At 36.4% G+C, this 20,857-nt stretch overlaps 1 protein-coding gene across 48 annotated transcripts in view; it reads left to right on the forward strand.

The window, feature by feature from the left end:
- Positions 1–20,857, forward strand: part of DLG2 (discs large MAGUK scaffold protein 2) — a 2,177,398-nt gene that overhangs the window by 2,129,871 nt on the left and 26,670 nt on the right. For 33 of the 48 annotated variants that reach the window (XM_056825173.1, XM_056825188.1, XM_056825175.1 and 30 more), the window contains one exon: positions 8,040–8,085. In XM_056825173.1, coding sequence (XP_056681151.1) covers positions 8,040–8,085 — 46 coding nt within the window. Of the gene's footprint in view, positions 1–6,986; positions 7,087–8,039; positions 8,086–12,899; positions 12,942–20,857 lie in introns of all 48 variants that reach the window. The other 15 variants (XM_056825184.1, XM_056825170.1, XM_056825169.1 and 12 more) reach the window with 2 other exon arrangements.

Raw genomic sequence — 20,857 nt, forward strand, 5'->3', positions numbered from 1 at the left:
TCTCTAAACAGATTCTGGTTCTTTACCTTTAAAAATATTCATTTTCTCTCTCCCCCAAAATCTCTTCAGAAATTCAATTAAACAAGCCTTTATTGTTTACTGAACATTTTTGTAAAGGCGCATACATAGATTTCTCTAAACAGATTCTGATTCTCTACCTTTTAAAATATTCATTTTCTCTTCTCTCTCCCCCAAAATCTCTTCAAAAATTCAATTAAACAAGCCTTTATTATTTACTGAATGCTCGTGCCTTCTCTCTAAGATTATCCCCCTCAATTTTTCTTGGGTATATCTTATTTGAACACAATTATTTGCATGTTGTCTCCCTCATTCATCTGTGAACTCCTTGAGAAAAGAGACTGGGTTTTTGTTTTTTTTTTTTTTTGCCTGTGTGTGTGTGTGTGTGTGTGTGTGTGTGTGTGTGTGTGTGTGTGTGTGTATATCTCTAGCACTGAGCACAATGGGCATTTAATGGTTTAATGGGCTAGGTGACTTGACTTGTTCAGTTCTGAATTGAATTTGTGACCTTGAACATCCTTCCTATAAAGTTCTTTCCCTTTCCACCTCCTTTTCAGACCTGCCTTGGACTCAGATTTAATGTGAAATACAACACAACCCCTAACTTGAAGAAGAAGCGATCATTACAAATTAAAATGAGATCTCTTCATAAAGGGCCCATAAAGTGAGATGATAGCAGATGATGAAGGAATGATTTCCCACTGCGGCAATCAGGGAAGGCTTTGTGATGGAGATAGCTTTGCTGATCTGGACCTAGAAAGACAGACAGAATTTCAGCAGGTGGATAGGTAGAGAGTCGAAGGGAAGAAGTGGGGGAAAAGCAAGAGAGAAGCTATAATAAAAATGTGGCAGTTTGGAGGGTTGGAAGAAATGGGAATTAAAAATGAATTTTTTGTTGTTGTTGTTGTTGAGGCATTTTGGTTGTGTCTGATTCTCCAGGTCATCATTTGAGGACCTTATTTGAGAGATACTCGAGTAGTTTGCCAATTCCTTCTCCAGGAAACTGAGGCAAACAGGGTTAGGTGGTGTGCCCAGGATCACACAGCTAGTAAATGTCTAAGGTCAAATTTGAACTCAGGTCTTCCTTAGTCCAGAGCTGGCCCCTCTACATATAGTACCACCTAGCTTCCCCCACCCAAAAATAAAGATATCTCTCCCTCAAGGAAAGAAGATAGTCACAAGGATCCATTCAGAGAAATCTAAGCTTGATTTAAAATACAAAATCAGTTCTATTCATATGATACAGGAGAATAAGCAAGGGCTTTGGAGTCAAAGATTTAGAATTTAGATGATTTAGAAATGGACGAGACCTTAATAACCATCAAATGTATTTGGTAGATAAAGCACAAAAAGGTTAAATGACTTAATGTCTTCTATGTTGATAATATTTTTAAGTTTTGTCAGGCACTTTACTGGTTATTTCATTTGATCCTCACAACAATTATCCCCAGTTTTCAGATGGGGAAACTGAGTTGAAGAGAAATCAGATCACGTGACTTGCTCCCAATTATATAACTAACAAATGTCTAAGGCAGGATTCCAGTTCCTGATTATAACTCCAGCAGACTGTCCACCATATCCCCTAACTGCCTCTGTAAAATAATGCACTTTCTCCATGTTTCTCAGACCCCTTTTAGCCCTTACAGGATCAGTGATCCTGTTTTAGGTAATGTGGTGGAAATAATTTGACACTCTAAAATTTGACAGTTTAGGGGCAAGGAAAAAGTTTAGGAAGATGAGAAAGAAAAAGGAAACAGTCCTGCATTCTAGAATTTCTAGGGAAAAAAGAAACCATTTGAAGCCAAGATCTAGACTCCATCTGTGAAAACACAAGGTTGTGATTTTCTAGAGAAGATCCTCATTTTTTCCCCATCCTCCTTTGCCAAGAAGTTATATCTCTGTATCAGTTTCATGTCATTTGACACAGGAACCCGGATTATTCTGAATGCCAAGGAAGGCACCTGCCTCTTGCTTTAGAGAGGTTTTAGTGTCTGTCACAACATAAAAAAGTATTAAATCTCCAACTAAGGAATGAGACAAAAGACCCATGTACTTGCCTAGAGAGGGTGCTTACATGCTCTCTTTCATTCTAAAATAAGAAATGTTAATGCTTCACAGAAATTAGGTGTACCATATTCTGGGTATTTTTTCTCAGGGGTGGAGGAGCCAGGAAATTCTTTTGCAATTACTCTTCTTAATCTGTTGCCTTAAAACCTGGTTTTGGTTTTCCCACTCTATTAATGCTACAAAATTAGTATAGTTGAATTAAAAATATTAGTTATTTTATGATATAATAAAAAGAAAGTTGCTCTGGAACTAGAAGATTTATGTTCAAATCCTGCTTCTGGCCCCAACTATAAAATGAGGGAATGTTCCCTTTAAGTTCTAGATCTCTTGTGACTTGCAAATTGATAACTAGGCATAAAACAGTTAATTCAGTAGTTTATCATAGATGATGACTTAAATAAAGAAGTGCTCAATGGCCTGTGGAAATGTAAGCAATGGAATAAAAGATCTGCACTTTCTTAGAGACTGAAGGATTCCGTGGTAACTGATGAAGGTGGGACACTTGTTTCTTTGAATGCGCTCTGAATCCTTGCATGAAGAGTTGACCCTGAAAATCTGAAATGGAATTCTTAGGCTTACTTAATTTGCCCATGTGCAGTAGTTATAAAGTACTGAATTCAACAGGCATTTAAATGCCTACTTTTATTAAGCATTCACTGGAGTAGATTCTAAATGGGGTTCTCTCTAAGTCTGGATGCTGAGAAAGGATACAGGGATGATAATGCCAGCCCTTAAGGAATTTATCATCCAGAGTGACCTAAGACAGGGGTTCCAAGGACCATCACAAGGACTAGACCGTGTTATGTGAAGTACATTGGAGAAGGACAAATAAAGTTAGAATGGAATCCTACTAAGTAAAGGGGGGAAAAAACACTTCTGGCTAGGAACAAAGATCAAAGAAAATTTCATGGTGTAAGAAGCATTGAAATTGGGTCTTTAAGGCTGATTTGCAAAAGATGAAAATCTGAAAGGAGTTACAGAGGCTGAGAGAAAGGAAAGCACGAGAGGAGTTTTGACAGAGCAAGTTGCAGTTTAGTAGTTTTAAAGGGCAAACCCATTCATTCTACAAAGGTTCTTCTAAGAGTATCTTCACTCCTTGAACCCTTGAATACTTTTTTAAATATTATAAAACTGTATGATTACCTAAATCTTCTATCATTTAATCAATTACAAAACTATAATTATATTTTAGTATGTCAGGATTTTATAGAATTGTTGTCTAGAAATATCTATTTATTAGATATGAGTAAAAATAGTTTTATACCAGGTCTGTGGTTGTTAAAGATGTATGCCTGCTATAAATAGTAGAACTACTCATTTGTTATTCTCATCTAAAATGGTATAACAGATTTTGCTTTTCTAAATTAAAAAAAAGAAAGCTTTTATAATGGCATAATACATTAATATTGTAGCATAAAGTAAAATTATTTTGGTCCAACTCTATCATGTAAGCTCTAATGTGCCATAGGATCTGAAAGACCAGGAAACTCTCAGTTTCTCCCTTACCCTCCAGCAATTCTCTAAAATATAAATTATAACTAAATTTCCAGTCTGCATCAGTAGAGGGAGTTTATAATAGCAAGAGTTCCTACACTGGTGAAATCACAGGTCAGATTATAAAAGAACATTATAGATGACAGCAACAAAAGCCCCTTCTGGTTGGAACATTAACATTTGACCTTAAGAATGTTTGTTAAAATTTGGGGAAATATTTCCTTTTTTTTTTAAGAAAGGTATTTTAATGTTATTTTATCTATGTAAATATGTTCTAAAATGATGATTTTATTTTGTGTCTACTTGAAACTACAGAAAAACTAAATTATTTCAATTTCATTATTTTCTCTTTAATTCCAATATGAAACAGCATTTGGTAATAAAACTGATGTTGTAGATGATTTTATTTTTGAGGTATTATTTTGTATTTTTTGTTATTTTACAAGTGTGGTGGCCAGTATTATTATTATTATGTCAAAATCAGATGACTCATGATACACAACATTTTCATACTCGAGAAATGTGAACACATTACATTTTGATTTAAAAGACAAGAACTAATCACAAAAAAACACATTGGCATTTTCATTTGGCCCCTGTTAGATCATTAAATGAACTGGTTTGCATGAGGACCCAGTTTGGGGCCCACCACCATGTCCTTTATGTTCTTCGTGTCTCCATGTTATTTTCAGGCTTTATTTCCTGTTGGCATTGTTTCCAAACTGCATGAAACCTGTTTTTTTTTTTATTTGTTTGTTTGTTTTTATTTTTGTCTTTTTTGCATGACAATCACCCATAATGTTCAAGTTGAATGTCTGATGATCACAAATCATTAATTCTGACATGGTATTTTTTTGTTGTTGTTTTCAGTTACTGAAATTTAAATATGCTTGAACTGTAAAAGTGGCAAGAAACTGGAGTGATGCAAAAGTATTTATCATTTTAGCTCTGAGCATTTCCCCCTCCTTGAAATCATGAAATCGCCATGGGTTCCAAGCATGGTCTCTGGATGAGAATTTGCCTCTAAATTTTAAAGTCTAGACCACGTATGACTGGTTTTAGAACAAAAATGGACTTTGAGATGTTGCTCTCTGTTGTCCCAAATGAGAAGATATTTGTCTTTAGTTGTTTTTTTTTAAAGTACTCTAAGAACATAAGCCTCAGAATGGCCCCAATGTTTAGATAGCAATCTCTCTTGAATTATTTGATATTCCTAATGGCCATCCATCTAATTTATCCTTACTATAATACTTCTATCTAAATACCCCTAATTTGAACCTATTTTCCTAATAGAAAAGGGTACTGGGCAACATTTGCATGTAGTTGCCATGTTGGTAGCACAGGCTTAGAGTCTGAAAGACTCCTCTTCCTTTGTTCAAATCTCGCCTCAGACATTTATGAGTTGTATGGCTCTGGGTAAGTACTTCATCCTGTTTGCCTCAGTTTCCTTATATGTAAAATGAGCTAAAAAAGGAAATGGCAAATCGCTTTAGAATCTTTACCAAGAAAACCCAAGTGGGGGTCACAGAGGGTCAATATAATATAAGTTCAAAATAACTGAACAACAAACCAAAATTAATATTAGAAATATAAGAGCAATGTCACCTGTAAGGATGTATGTCTTTTAGATGATATGAATGAGCCCTAAATCTTACATAGCACACTGTATTATATGGGATATGTGACTGAAATATTGAGACTAATTCTTAAATTAAGAACAAGCCTGTTGACTCTTTCCAACTTGACCCTTGAAAGACTTATTGCAATGAGACTGCCTTCAATGAAACCATTTCCAGAATTCCTGGAATGCCCTTCAGAGATAGTCCATTATTCTTATTTTATCCCTTATGATCCTTACTTTTAGGGCAAATTTGATTGTTTTCAGTAGCTCAGTTATAGGAGCACAGATTTAAATATCAAGGAATGAACCATAGGACTGTAGATTAATAGCCAGAAAGGAGCTTGGAGGTCAGTTATCCAAACCCTTCATTTCATAAATGAAAAAGCTGACCCAAAGTGACTCGGTCAAGGTCAGAGACATTTTAAGCAACAAAGCCAAGATTCAAACTGAGGTCCTCCACCTCCCAATCCACTTCTATGTCCACCATTCCAGAGCTATTCTTCTCATTTTAAAGATGACAAGGTTAAGTGAATTAGCTAAGATTACACGGCACTAAGTAGGAACCGAAGTCCAAGTCCTCTGACTCCATAGCCACCGCTCGCTCCTTCTGGTGCATCTGTGGACACTGCTTCACAAGCCACTGAAAACCTCAAAGAAGGCATAAAGTCAAGCTGGGAAAGCTTCTTTTTGATTAAGAAAAAAAATGAGGCAGGGATTCTTATTAAAGGAATGTCTTCTGTAACTCTTAGCTTGGCTCTGAAGAAAAATCTCAAGGATCTAAGAGGAATTTTTAAAATAAATTATAGGGGGAAGCTAAGTGGCTCAGTGCCCTAGAGATGAGAATAAGTCCTAGGTTCAAATCTGGCCTCAGATACTTTCTAGCTGTGTGACCCTGGGCAAGTCACTAAACACCCTTCCTCCCCCAGTGCCTAGCCCTAACTGTTCTTCTGGCTTAGAACCAATACAAATTACTGATTCTAAGACAGAAGGTTTAAGGATTTAATATGATAGAGGATGCACTTCTGCCTTAGAACCAATACAAATTATTGATTTTAAGAAAGAAGATAAGGGTTTAAAAAAAGGAGATAAAAAAAAGGATAAATGAGAAGTTCTAGGACCATCCTGAGTTATTCATTATATGGTCATTTACACCATGAAGACCACACAATGATAATTCTCCCTCTCTGTTTATATTGGGAATTAATGATTTAATCATTAATGATGCTACCTTGCAAACAAATGTCCCTTCCTTTGTTTTCTCACTTGCCAACTGTGTGACCTTAACATTCTACCCTTCTCTAGGTTTGCCAGAATTTCTTCATCTATAAAATAAGAGGTTGAAATAAATCATCTCTAAGTTCCCATCCAGTGCCAAAAATCGATTATTTTACAAATGTCAAGCACATGCATGTGCCGTTTCAAATATTTTAAAATTTAATTCTTGTTGAAAAGGCTTAATTTCTCATCCGGAAGCAGGCTTCAATAAAAAAGAATTATTCCATTTCTCTAGAGAAATTTTTTCTACTTCTTGTTTGCAAGAAGTGTTTCACCAGGAGAGACCTTGTCCTTGACATTGTCAATGATCTGGTGTTTTTAAAGGGGTTTCCCTTGAAATTTCCCAATACTTTCTATTAAAGAATGGCTCTTTGGTGATAGTTATTTTTTGAGAAGCCCAATTTGCATCACTGCAGTTGTCTCTACTTTTACAAACTAGTTGTTTTGTCAGCATGAGCGTGACAACAATTAGACGTCCCTGTTTTTGCCCCATGCCTTTTCTCCTTCACAGTCATTCAATGACAAGCGTAAAAAGAGCTTCATCTTTTCACGAAAATTCCCATTCTACAAGAGCAAGGAGCAGAGTGAGCAGGAAACCAGTGATCCAGAACGTAAGTAGACTCTTGGAGACAATGTCACACACAGCACACGCACAGCCGACTTTAACAGGAAGCACCACACCTGTGGCACAATCTTCCCCACACGTCTAGGCAAACAAATAGGACAGCTGAGGCAGGCAGGTGAGGTATTACTACTGTGACCAGTGATTGACTGCTTTCTGGATCTAGCTCATGCTCTATTTCCTTGGAATGCCATTTATTCCTCAATTTTTTTTTCTTTATAAATGGGGAGAGACTCATTGAAATTGTGGTTTGGATTCTGGCCAAATAATTCAACTTTAAGTAGCACAGTACCTTTGTTTGGGCTTGCATTTTATCAATTTGAATTCTCAAAAGAACAGGATAATCTGATCCAAATTGGGGTAGAAACCTCTTGTCCATGTCTGCATTCCTATTTTGGAAGGCTAGCCAAAAGTTTGCTCATTTTCTCTATTGGTTATCAACATCTAATATTGCCAATTCCTTTTTTTGTTTCTCTTTGTTTTAAATTGGGAATTAAATTCAAGTCTGTTCTGCAGTTTGCATTCAATTTTTACCAGTAAAATTGTGGATTTGTTGTGAAAATCTAAGTTGAATTTGATCGTTTGTGCATTTGGCCTACTTTGTGTATTGTTGATTGGGCTCCATTTGCTTTTTTGCCAAAATTTTCTTTGTTTATATCATTTTACTTTTGGAGCTCTGATTTTTCTTGGGGAAAAAAACAAAACAAAACAAAACCAGAGTGACTCTCCAAATGTAGAATTGGGGGTGAAAGTTTCAAAAAAAAATGTGAGAAAGAGAGAGAGAGAGAGAAAGAGAGATAGAGAGAGAGAAAGCAAAGATCCAGATTGCGTAGTCAACATGGTCTGTCATGGTAGTATCCATTTCAATTCCACTGACTTCTTCCTTCCTCTTCTACGGCTGTTCTTCCTCTCTCATTGCTCTCTCTGGGGACTTCCATGCAGGACATCCCCGGATTAGGTGACGACGGTTATGGAACAAAGACTCTGAGTAAGTTCCCAGGAATGGTCACTGTAACTTTCCTTTTCCTCCTTTTCTTTCTTTTTTATTATTATTTTTAAATTTCCTTCCTTTCCCCTTTCCTTTTCAGTTTGACTTTTATTTCTTTTCTGAAGCCCTTCTATTCCTAGCATGCACAAGAATTTCATTTGTAACCCAGCTGTGAATGCTCCCCCCTCCCACCCCCTACCCTCCACCCCCCCAAATAGTTTTCAGTTGTTTTGTTCTGCATGTCAACATTAAAAAACATAGTGTGCTAGGCACTCTAACTCCTCTCTCGGGGAACACCTTCCATTTTTGATCATGGGGTGCCCCCAACATGGTCCCTGATGCATCACTTTCTCTGCTGCCTAGTAGCCTTGCAAAGAGGAAGAACCCACATTGACTGGAAGGACAACCAAAGGGTTCTAGAGCATTACAGTAGAAATGTAGTTTGTGTTCTTGCTTTGGTATTTTCACAAGGGATTTTGTCATTGAATTCCCCACTCCTGCAGTTGGTTAGTGCTGTGCTATTTGCAGAAGTCATAGGTAAGGGGGACATGCATTTGCAGAAAGTAAATACTGAGCCATATGATCTTTTATGAACATGCCTTTGTGATCTAACCTTAACTGATTTCTTTTTCTGACTTACAGTGATCCGGCTTGAAGAAGTTTGTATAATACAATTTGGGAAACCTATTCATTTGTTTATCAGTAATTTATTAACTGCATTAAATAATAATCAGATGGTCAGGTTCTCCATTTTATGGCCCAGAGTGGCAAATCTAACCAATTAGAATTCATCTAGTCTATAGAATTAATGTCATAAGAATGCTAATTAGGTAGTGCCTCATTCTCCCAAATTAATAACCTCACTTACCCACCATAGTACACTGCCTGGTTGTTTATTTGTTTTTTTTCTCTCTGTTTCTTCAATGCTGATTCTATCATGTAGACACCAAATAACAGAGGCCAGAAATTTTGTTGTGATTTCTTTGCAACTGCATCACATACTCATCATGCTTTCTTTAATGATATAATGCAAAATTCTCAGAAGCTGTTCATTTCTTACATTCGAAATAAAAAGACACTGGACTGGGCTCTGTTTTTCAGTCACTTAAGCCAATTCCATGATGAAACTCATTATTCATTCTCCAAAACTGCTCATCATGATACAGCTTCTCAGAAATCTGAGAAGAAAATTGGGTCTCCTGAGTAACTGCTTATCTCTTTAAAGATGAAAACTTTATCTTCTGGGGTTTTTGACCACTGGGATACTTTAACACTGGCTTGTGGAGTGGGAAAAGGATACGAAACTTGGGCACATATCAATAAAATCTTAGCATGCAACCCCCATAAAAATAAAAGAACACCCCATCAAAATTTCTTACAAAATGAAAAATATAAACACCACTGGCTAAACAACTCCAAAAAACAAAAACAAGAAAGAGGTGCGGATGAACAGATCCATACAGAAATGAACACAATTCAATCAAGCTGAGGTTTTGTTTATATATGTATTATAGACAAAAATGAAATCCAGATGGATATTAGAATTCAACTGGTCGAAATTCTCCAACACCTCTCTTGCCACTTTTAGTTTTTATGACCCAGTCAAAAGAGAGCGAACCTAGAATTTTACTCATGATGTATCTCATTTTCTTTAATTGAAGTGAATAGGTCATTGTCCTAGCTTATTTTATTTTCAGTGCTAGATTGTTACATAGCAAATCACTGAAAAGTCTTTCAGGGAAAAGAAAAGAATTAAACATAACTTCTACTCTTTTAGGTAACAATAGGAGAAATAAGAAAAGTTTGACTTCAGTCCACAAGAAAGGAAATAGATAAAAGACTTCACAGCTTTCTTTAAAGACTATGCTATAAATTTAAATTCAGCTAAGAAAGAATGTTCTGACCAAGCAAATTGTAAAATTTCATTCTACCTATCCAGAATGCTTTGGAGAATTAGCATGCCCAGTGACAAGGAGGCCCAGATGATGTATGCCATCCCTCTAAGACTGTGCTTCGGTGGCTTATAAACTTGAGTGAAAGCATTGTTAACTGAAGCTTTACTTACCCTTCATTCCTTTTCTTGGGTCAGATCCAAAAATAACAACAAAGTGCCCTGGACATATTTTTTCAGAAGACATGAAAGTTCAATGCAGAGAATTTTAATTTGAAAAGTTCCACATTTATCCAAAAAGAGTTCTTAAACAAAGGCTAAATATATCACATTGAGTATTACATAATCATAATTCATGATTAAATGAAAAATTAGTTAAAATATCAGTTCAAATAATGAATAAATAACTTAGTGACATAAATTGACAAATAGGTTTGTCATTTTACTTTTCCATAAAGGCTTCTATCAGCTTATTTAATTCCAAAGGGCTAAGTAAAAGATTATCTATCTCTGTCTCTCTCTCTCTATCTCTGTGTCTCTCTCTTCTCTTTCTCTGTCTGTCTGTCTGTCTCTGTCTCTGTCTGTCTGTCTGTCTCTGTCTCTCTGTCTCTCTCTCTCTAGCAACAGAGTATCTCTGGTTGTGCCAGATTTCAGATTTCTTTTTATAATCTTATTTTTTAAAATATTAAATAAGGTCATAAAAAGATTTGGATTCTTACACTGCCCTTTAAAGTTTTATAATATTTAGATACCAAACAGTTGTTATTTTTTTCTTTTTTAAATTTCCAAAGTGTAGAGGGGTGGAATTCAAATGTGAGGATGATAAGTCCATGGATCTAGTTTTTGACCTATTAAAAACATTTATATAGTCTTTGATTTTGTATAAAAAAAAATCAAAAATTGCTGCCTTTTAATGACCACCCAGATGATTAAGATTTTCAATCTTCATATAGATATTTTCTAGCTTCTAGACTGAAGAAAAATCAACAAAATTTGAACATTTTTTTGTCAGTTTTCCTACACATGCTATCCATATAATAATTATGGCTGATGCCCAAATTCTGATTGAAAGAGATAATGTTAACAATAATGGCAGGGTGTCTGTCTAATTTTCAATTTTAGAAGACAATAAAAAAGAACTTTTATAATATTGTTATTAGGATCAGTAAATTAAGATCACTTAAGACCATGAGCTTTTTCAAAAATGAGCTTGATACCCTCTCAAATTTGAATTAATGAGCAAATCCCTTTTGAAAAATTATTTCTAAGACTCATTAGATTTTTCCATTTGATAATGTTAACTGATTAATGAAGAAATAATTGGGGATTTGGGTCTTACCTACTTATATGGACATAGTTTAATCTTTTTATCTTTCCTCATAAAGACAATTTCCCTTGTGATATAATGATATTTAGAAATTGAGGGGGTTAGTGAATTTGATTACAAGAGAGTCTTTGACAAGCATATGGTGTTAGTAGGGATTTTTCTAGTAATGACTTTGTTAATTAGGTACTCCTCTAAGTTATTTAAATCATAAAATAAAAAATATAAATCATAAAATAAAGAGGTTTATATGCATATATGTATACACATATGTGTATGTATACATACATATATGATACACAATTAGTAGGATATTTACTTTGAATTATTTCTGCAATAAAGTAATTGTATGATCATTAATTAATCAATTTTTACTCTCTCAATTCCCCTGTACCCAATAATGTGAAATGGCTTGCCGAAGGTTAGGGACATAGTTGTAATCAGATTTTAAAAACCCAAGCATAATTGCCTTTGTGTGGCATAATGCAAAATTTTTGTCTTTATTAGCTCATGCTCCCATAAGCCAGTCTAACCTGCCAGAGACAATGCACAATAGTAAATGAATTTTAGTATTTTTACATATAAAGCAAAATGGCATCCCGCAAGCACAGTTAGCCAATGATGTGGAAGTCATTCATAACTGTAGTTTTCATTATAATTATTTATTGGGAGAAATAAATAAAAAACTATGGGAGTAAGGCAGATAATAATTGTCATCTTTAATAGTAATAATTTTGATAAGTTGATTAATTCAGTAACAATAACTCCCAACATCGTAAGTACAACTAAAATAATCAGGAAGGCCTGAGGAGATCTTGGAGAAATAGGAACTTAATTTATGTAGCAAAATCTGTATCCCTGAGATATTTTCTATACCATGTTTTTATATGTCTATATTGTAAAGTCAGTTTCCAGGACTTCACCCATCTCTTTCCTAGGGGAGCCATCACTCAAACAACTAGACTCTTAGAAAGAAAGAAATTCACAGGAAAATCACTAATGGAGTCTTTGCAATTGTTCACCAAAAACTTTTACTCTGTGAATCAAAGCAAAAAATTATTCCAACTGTTTCCCTCCCTGGAATTATTTCTTAGAAAGTGTTGAAATCAGAACCAAAAAAACCCAAAAACATCAATTCATACTAATAAAGGATATCATGTGTTAATCAGCTACTCCTGCACAGTGACTAATAGCTAGTTGGAAAGATAGAACACCCTACATGGAAATTGTACTACCTTCATGATAAAAAGAATCCATTTTCATAAAAATAATTTAAAAAGCATCCTGCCTATACACCCAAGCCTTTATTAAAGTTGCCTGGAAAACAACAATATGTGAATAAGGCAAGAGGATGGAATGAATGTGCCTAAAAAGTCCTGGGGTGGGGACTGGGTAGGTGGATCCCCATAATACAGAGATTAAGTTTTCATCTTCATTTTCTCATGTAGCTAAAGTTTTTCCAGAATGAGCTCATTCTCTCTGGCTCCCAGTTCACTTCTGCTCACCTTTCTGTTGACTGTGCATGGCCATGCCCCCTTCCAGCTTCAGCTGCTCCACAATGCTTGGTATCTCTTTTAATTTGCTTTACTGTTCTTACAGAACATGTTTCTTCTAATGCCAGCGATAGCGAAAGTAGTTACAGTAAGTTCTTGCTTTTGTTTGTGGCTCTTGTCTTTGGCAATGCTTGCTGTATGACCTTTTTTTAAGTTTGGTGGTTGTTTTTTAAGTGCCCGAAGCTTGTTCTGACTTCTCTGGGGCAAATGGCTTGAAATGAAACCACTACATGATGTGTGATCTGGAGAAAGGATATAGCAATAGTCTCTTAATGATTGACCCCTCACATAAAATTCTGGCAAAGGGCTTTGATGACAACCAGAGCCTGCTGAAGCAATTCATCAAGGAGACTGTTGTTTGGCCCATCATATGGAAGTGGTGGACTTGGAGACAGGATGACCTGGGTTCAAATCCAATCAATTTACTAGCTATGATACCCTGTGGCTTTCATTAAACTTCCATTTTCCTCAGGCAATTCCCCAGGAGTTATCTCTATGTTGTGGTGGGATATCAGTGGAGCAAAGGGAAGCTCCCTACATAGATGAAATTAAAAATTCTTCAGGTACTTATATTTAGGGGAAAGTGATGGAAAAAGTCCAAAATTATCAACTTTATAGGGAAATAATCCTAATGGAAATGAACTTCAATGGAGGAAAAAGTAGATGATTTTCCAAAAAAAAATCTCTTTAGTCATTTATTTGGTCAACTCAAGCCATTTGCTTATCATGTGAAACCAGCAACCCAACACCGAGCATTGGGATATAACCATGGTTCCATACCACCTATTTACTGGTCTTTGCTACGGTGTCCAGTACAGGTAAATACTATGATTGGAAAACCTGATTGTTTTTTCAAGATTGATTTGCATTTTAATAAAATGTATTCCTTGAAGACCAATTGCCAGGAATGCTAGAAAATAGCAGAAAGAATAAAATGTACTATGATCTATTGGGTACCAGTTACAGTATAGATTCTTTCCTTTAAATCATTGTTCAAATAACACTGAGGATAGATTCTTACCCTTACAACATAACGTTTTGGGAAATGAAGTCCAGGAGATGGTGTCCATTTACTGTTCAGAATGAGTCACAGAGAAAGGCTGGTTCATGATGCCAAAATAACTGTTTGATTTAGTGAAAGGAAAAAAACAAATATGATTGTGATTTGCAATCAGGTAGACAAGAGGAATAATTTTTTTAATTTTCTTTTTACTATTATTGATATATGGTATCACCATCCTTTGGACATAACCAGAGAGAAGAAAATGCTCTTTGGGGAAAGCCCATGATCAAAAGTTATCTTCTTTGCTCCTTTTAAAAAATGTGTTCAATCAGTATATTAAAGCAGTTCTTCTGCATTTGAGCTAGATTAATAAAACTCCTTCTCTAATATCAGGTTTCAGAAAAGTCCTTCAATGGCAATTAAGTTGGTTTTTTAAAAACCCTTACTTTCCATCTTAGAATCAATACCATGTATTAGTTCCAAGGCAGAAAAGTGAGGGCTAGGCAATGAGGATTAAGTGACTTGCCCAAAGTCACACATCTAGGAAGTGTCTGAGGTCAGATTTGAACCTAAGACTTCCTGTCTCTAGGTGTGACTCTCAATCTACTGAGCCACCCAGCTGCCTCCAGTAATTAAGTTTTATAAGTACTGGGGAAACTGGCCTTTTTGTATATTCTTTAAAAGTCCATAGGTGTTTAAGAGGGAATTATAGATTCTTAGAAATAATGTTGTCTAATCCAGTTTCCTAACCCAGAATCCCCTGTACAGTATCTCTCACAGGTGATCATCTACTGATGTTAATTCACTGCCCTATAAGGCAAGTCCCTTCTTCTTGGGGACAGTTTTCCTTGATAGAAACTCTACCTGCCAAAAACTTCTGTTCTTTGCTCTAGTTCTGCTTTCTTAAGCATCATACATCAAATCTAATCCCTTCTCTCCATAACGAATTTAAGGAAGTGATGGTTCTCCTCTTCTCTAGTTCCTTCAAGAGGTCCTTATTTAATTTAAACTAAATTCAGGGAATAATGTGTCCACTGACTAATTTCCATACATATCCAGAGTACAGTATTTCCTGAAGTGCTGGAATATATGCCAGGCAAATAACATGGTCCCTAGGTCCTTCACCATTCTCGTTTGTTTCTTCCAAACATTCTCCAATTTGTCAGTGTTTCCCTTAAAAATACCAATGCTATCTGCTCTCCCTCTCCACGCCACCCCCCAAGATGAACCAAACACACTGAGACTATTTATTGTCTTTCTTTTCTTGGATTCTATACTTTGATCACTGCAACCCAAGATTACTTTAGCTTTGAAGATAGCCATATCACATTGTTCACTTTTTGGCATCAAACTGTGGATCTTTTTGCATCCGATTTCTGTTATCTTACTATCCTTACTTATATTACTATATACAAAGCTATCCTGGCTTTGTATCCTCAATTTTGTGTATCAAAAAAGATTTCTACAGTCTGATGGGATAACAAAAGGAAATTCGATAAGAATATTTGCATTAGAATAAATACGTGAATGACTTTGATCAAGTCATTTCCCTTTGCTATGCCTCAGTTTCCTCCTCTATAAAATGAAGAGGTTGAATTGGATGATCTCCAGTATTCATTTCAGCTCTAAATTGAATACCTGCTAACTGCCTCTGCTTATTTAATAAATACTACTGTACATGTACAAAATGGGATGAGATATTCAGAAATTAACTCATGAGAACAAGACCTAAGGATTTTATTGAAGTACAAGCTCCATATTAGGTAGCAATATAGTGTATTTCATAGGCTGCAATAGAAGCATTGGGGAATCCTCTGTGAGGAAGGTATAATCTTATCCTAGTATATGTGGCCTGGTCCAGCCTTGTTGGAAGCATCATGGTCACTTATGGGCTTCCTCTTTTAAAAGGGAAATTGATGACCTGAAGTGTGTGCAAAAGAAGGCAACTGAGATGGTGAGAAGACTTGAATGCATTTTATATGAAGATGTCTTGAAGACATGTTTAGATATGTTTAACCTGGAGGAAAAGAAATGCCTTGGGGTAGGAAGAGAGGGGAAATGGCTATCATTAAATATTTTAAGGGTTATCATATGGAAAAAAGAGGTTAAATTTGTTTTGCTTGGCCCTATAGGGCAGAATAATGACTTGATACATAGGAATTAATGGGAGAAATATAATTTTGCCTATATAAGGGAAACTCTCCAAAAAATTAGGATTTTCCAGAAGTAGAATATTATTTTATAACATTTTTAATAATTATTATTATAATGGTGGTAGCTGATATATTGTACTTACACTATACTAAATACTTTACAATTGACTATTATCTCATCTGATCCTCATGACAACCCTGGGAGGTAGGTGCTATTATCCATATTTTAGGTTGGAGGAAACTGAGACAAAGTAAGTGCCTTGCCTGAGGTCACACAACTAGTAAGTTTCTGAGGCTGGATTTGAACACAAGACTTCTGACAGTAACAGCTCTCTACTGTGCCACCTAGCTATCCTGCTTACTACTAGCTAGTTTTTTATTGACTTAGCTGAGATCTCAGTAAAGTCACTTAAAATCACTGGCCCTTCGTTTCTCATCTATAAAATGAAATGGTTAGACTTAACAGCCTCTAAACAACCCCAGCTCTAAATACATGTCTCTATGATAAGAAATATGTGCTTTATCCCTTTCTCTACCTTAAAAGTTTTTAGAATTTATAAAGTACAAAAAAAGTTTAAAAACATTTCTCCTGGAGGACTTTGAAGAGGGAGGGAAGGAAGGAAGGAAGGAAGGAAGGAAGGAAGGAAGGAAGGAAGGAAGGAAGGAAGGAAGGAAGGAAGGAAGGAAGGAAGGAAGGAAGGAAGGAAGGAAGGAAGGAAGGAAGGAAGGAAGGAAGAAAAAAAGAGGGAAGAAAAAAGGAGGGAAGAAAAAAGGAGAGAAGGAAAGGTGAGAAGGAGAGAAAAGAAAACTAAATTAACTGTGATGAGAAAGGAGAGCCAAAAATTGAAATCCTTGGTATTAGACAAATAGAAAAAGCCAGTATGTGTTCATTTCTATAAAGTCCCAGTTTCTTTTGGAGCAGCTTTAGAGAGTCAGCCCCACATCATTTGCTATGTTCAAGTGAACAAAAGTCAGCAAGCACCTCATAGCATCCATTCAGAAAAGAAACCAAAAACTATCCTTCCACTTTTCAGAAAATGTTAGAAAACTGGGGATTGATGAGAAATTTTGATTAGTAGACCTACCTTTTGAGAACTAATCTGCTGCCTTTTCCTAGTGCCTTACTGGTTGGTACCTGCTCTCATTTTCACTACCTTCATATACCTATCAAGGAGCTTTAAATTTTTTACAAAATTTAAAATCTAAGGGACTATTTCTCATGCTTAAAACCTTTAAAATCTTTCCCCTTTAGCTTTGGAGAGATGTCAAGAACTGGCAGGAGTTAGAATCAGGGACCCAGACTTTTCTGAGCCTTTAATTCTTATGCACAGAATAAGTATTCCCTCTGTTTCACCCTTATTTGAAGCCAGCTGAATATGCAGCCTAATTAGAATGCATATTGCCTTATTATGCAAAATATCACCTTACAAAAATTTCCAAATTATCACCCAGTCATATAATTGTATCTCTGAAAGCATCCATAATACATGGACCTGTATTCTTGGGTGCTGTGCCGTATGCCTTGGGAGTTCCATTCTTCTCATAAAAGGAATTAAAGATGCCATCAGTAACTCTACCACACATTTTTAGAGCCACCTCGGTCCAGAGTTGGATTATGTTCCTGTTCCTCAAGGTGTTGTTAAGGGAAAATTCCACACTGTAAATCCAAAGGCTGACTGCCTCATTAATTGTGTGTGTTTGTCAACCAAAAAAGCCCAAATAGACTATTTTAAAGCAGAGGAATTCATATAAGGAAAATAAATGAGTCATGTTTTTGAAGCAAAATTTGGGCCAGATCTTCCAGTTATCTGAAGGAGCCCCCTGCACTCAGAGAAGGGATGAAGGGAAGAGATAGGCTGCCAGAAATCACAGAAAGCAGATGGCAAAAGGGATATTTTTGAGTTCAAGCAAGAAAGAGAGAGTATAGAAATATCAGGGACTTAGACAGTCCTCTAAACTTGAAAGCAAAATTACAGTTCACCATCTTGCATTTTCCACTTCTTCTTGCGTAGACATTCTGCATTTTGGAAATATCAAAAGTCCATTTTATTCATGATAGTCCTTTTATCCTAGCCACAAAACAATGCCTTTAAAAATACTGTCCTTTTCCTCCTCTAGCTTTCAAGTATCCATGCACAGAGCTTTTTTTTTTTTCCCTGCAAGCCCTGATTCCACATAAGTCTCCTGTACTTTTTGTCATTGTTGTTCAGCGGTTTCAGTTCTGTCCAATTCTTTGGGCTTCCATTTGGGGTTTTCTTGGCAGAGTTACTAGAGTGGTTTCTTCTTCAATTTATTTTATAGATGAAGAAACTGAGTCCACAAAGTTAAGTCTGAGGTCAGATTTGAACTCAGGAAGATGTCTTCTTGACGTCAGGCCCCATAGTGCAACCTACCTGCCCTTTTGTACTTGTCCTGATTTACTCAAGGAGTTTTTAGCAAAGACTCAGCAATATCTCACAGAATGCTCTGATAACTGTGAGCAGTTCACACAGCCCCGAGTTGTTCTTCCATTCCCAATCTTGTGGCTCTTAAAAAGAGATCCATGAAATGGGCAGGGAGTCAACTCAGACGGTTTTCCCCCCAGGTGCCCATACCTTTTCTATAAACAAACAAGGTATGAATGGCACTTACCTCAAAATGTTGACAAGACAGCCTGTATTTGGTGAAAGCTATATATATTTATGTATATATAGATCACAGATCTATATGGATTTTTTTTTAAAGAACTTTTGCAGTATCATTGAACAGGGATAAAGTTTTCAAGGTTTCAAAGAAGAGAATCCTCTTGTTTTAAAAATAGAATTATGACCCAGAATTCTGCATTTTCCTGTTCTCCATTAAAGCCCCTCTCCCCCCCTGCCCAGTACCTCAACAGGGCAGTGAAATAGCCTTGGGCTCCCCAATCTGGAAAGACCTCCTATAGCATGGTAGCCTCTAAGTCTGCTCTCTTAGGGACAACCTACATAATTGTAAAGGTGCTCATCACCAGCTTAACACAAGATGATGCATTTTTCTCAACCTTATCTTCCATGTATTGAGTCATAGATGACTTGCTCCCATAAGGGGAGGAACCACACCAAAGAAATCCTAAATCCTCAAAGCCTTGAACCATTTTCCCATTCCAGTGACTCATCAGTAGAGAGGAAAGCCGTGATGTGCCCTTGACGTTGGCCCAGGCTCAGCCTTGTCATCCTCCACTCCTCTTCTTCCTTTCTGCCTTCTTCTCACCTTGTCCTGACTAGCAGGCCGTCTCCTCCTCTCTCTTCCCCTGCTTCCCTCGCCTGCTCACTCTACCCCTCTCCTGTGGCTTCCCATTCTTGACCTTGAGTGTGAAGACTGGGCAAGTAGACGAATGCCAGCTATCATCTCATTCTCTCTCCGAGGGCTCCTTTTGACGGGTGCAAAGTATGCCATGGCACCTTATCAACCAGAGGCTATTTCTCAGGATGCCCAGTCACATGGATTGTGCTTAGCACTGTGATTTTGTCTGCTATAAATAGGTATATGCATTTGGCCATTCAAAAATAAATTGAAACATGATGGCTTAGACAAAGAACTATGACATCCTATGAGAAAAATGCTAGAAGTTGGTCTCCTATAGTTTCATAATCATGAATTATTTATAAGTAATTATGGATGGACTACTTAAGATATCACTGGCAAGTCTTTTTATAAAGCCCCTTAAAATCGTTTACCAGAGCTGGCGAGCTAGGAATGCTGGGGCATATGAGGACACTTCATTTAGGGGAATTCCCAAGCCCCAGTTGGAAGGGACCTCTCCCCAGTTGTGATTTTTTGCATTTATTTGTATGTGGCTTCCAATATCCCATATTGGGAAGAACACTAGATTTGGAGGGAAGAGAAACTTGGGTTCAAATCCAGCCTCTGAAACTTATTAGCTGAATGGCCAACTTTAGGGCCATATGGCCTTTTCTAAAGTCTTCTGTAAAATGAGGGTGATGATTCCTATAGTAACTGTATCTTAAGTTGTTAGCAAATAAGATAAGATTGAAAAGGACTTTAGAATTCTAAAAGTTCTTTTCTTCCTGGATCTCCTTTAGTACAAAATTCCAAGCTATGGCTTTCCCTTTGGGAAGAAAAAGAGTCATTAGGAACTTTTGTCCATATCTAAAAAAATGAAATTGTGTAATATTCCTGCGTCTGTGTGTATTACATGTATATTTATAATAGAACCAAATAAGAGAACCCTATTGCACATGGTCTCCCATTTAAATGGGCATTAGTGCTGGCCGCCCAAAAGGGCATTAAGAAGAGTTATCCCTGGTCTGGCACACCATGTGACTTTCCAAACTTCTAATATTTCATAATAAGCATGTTCCCTGCTAATTAAATAGTTTCTGATGAAATGTCCAGTGGCCACTAGGACCCTGTCTTATGGAAGGCGGGAAGATAGGAAGTCACATTTCTCCTTCCCTCTATTTCCCAGCATATATCTCTAGGCAGTATCATTTAAAAATAAAAATAGTGTCCGCTCTTAAATCCTGGATATGTAACTTTTCCCCCCAACAAATATACCTTCTGCATTCCTAATATCAGTAATGTGACATTTCAACTGTACCCCCATAAGGGAATACATTGAAATAATTTCTTTTTTAGTAGCAAGATGAAGCAGTACTGGCACACTGAATGGAATGCTTTTATTGAAATCAGGAAGACTTGAGTTCAAATCCTGCCTCAGGAACTTGCTAGCTATATGACCCTAGGCAAGTCACTGAACAAATCTGTGCCTCAGTTTCCTCATTTGTAAAATTGGGATAATAACAGCACCTACCACTGAGGGTTTTTTCCAAGCTTCAGTGAAATAACATGTAAAGCACTTTGCAAACC

The sequence above is a fragment of the Monodelphis domestica genome, chromosome 4 (genome assembly GCF_027887165.1).
Source record: "Monodelphis domestica isolate mMonDom1 chromosome 4, mMonDom1.pri, whole genome shotgun sequence".
NCBI lineage: Eukaryota > Metazoa > Chordata > Mammalia > Didelphimorphia > Didelphidae > Monodelphis > Monodelphis domestica.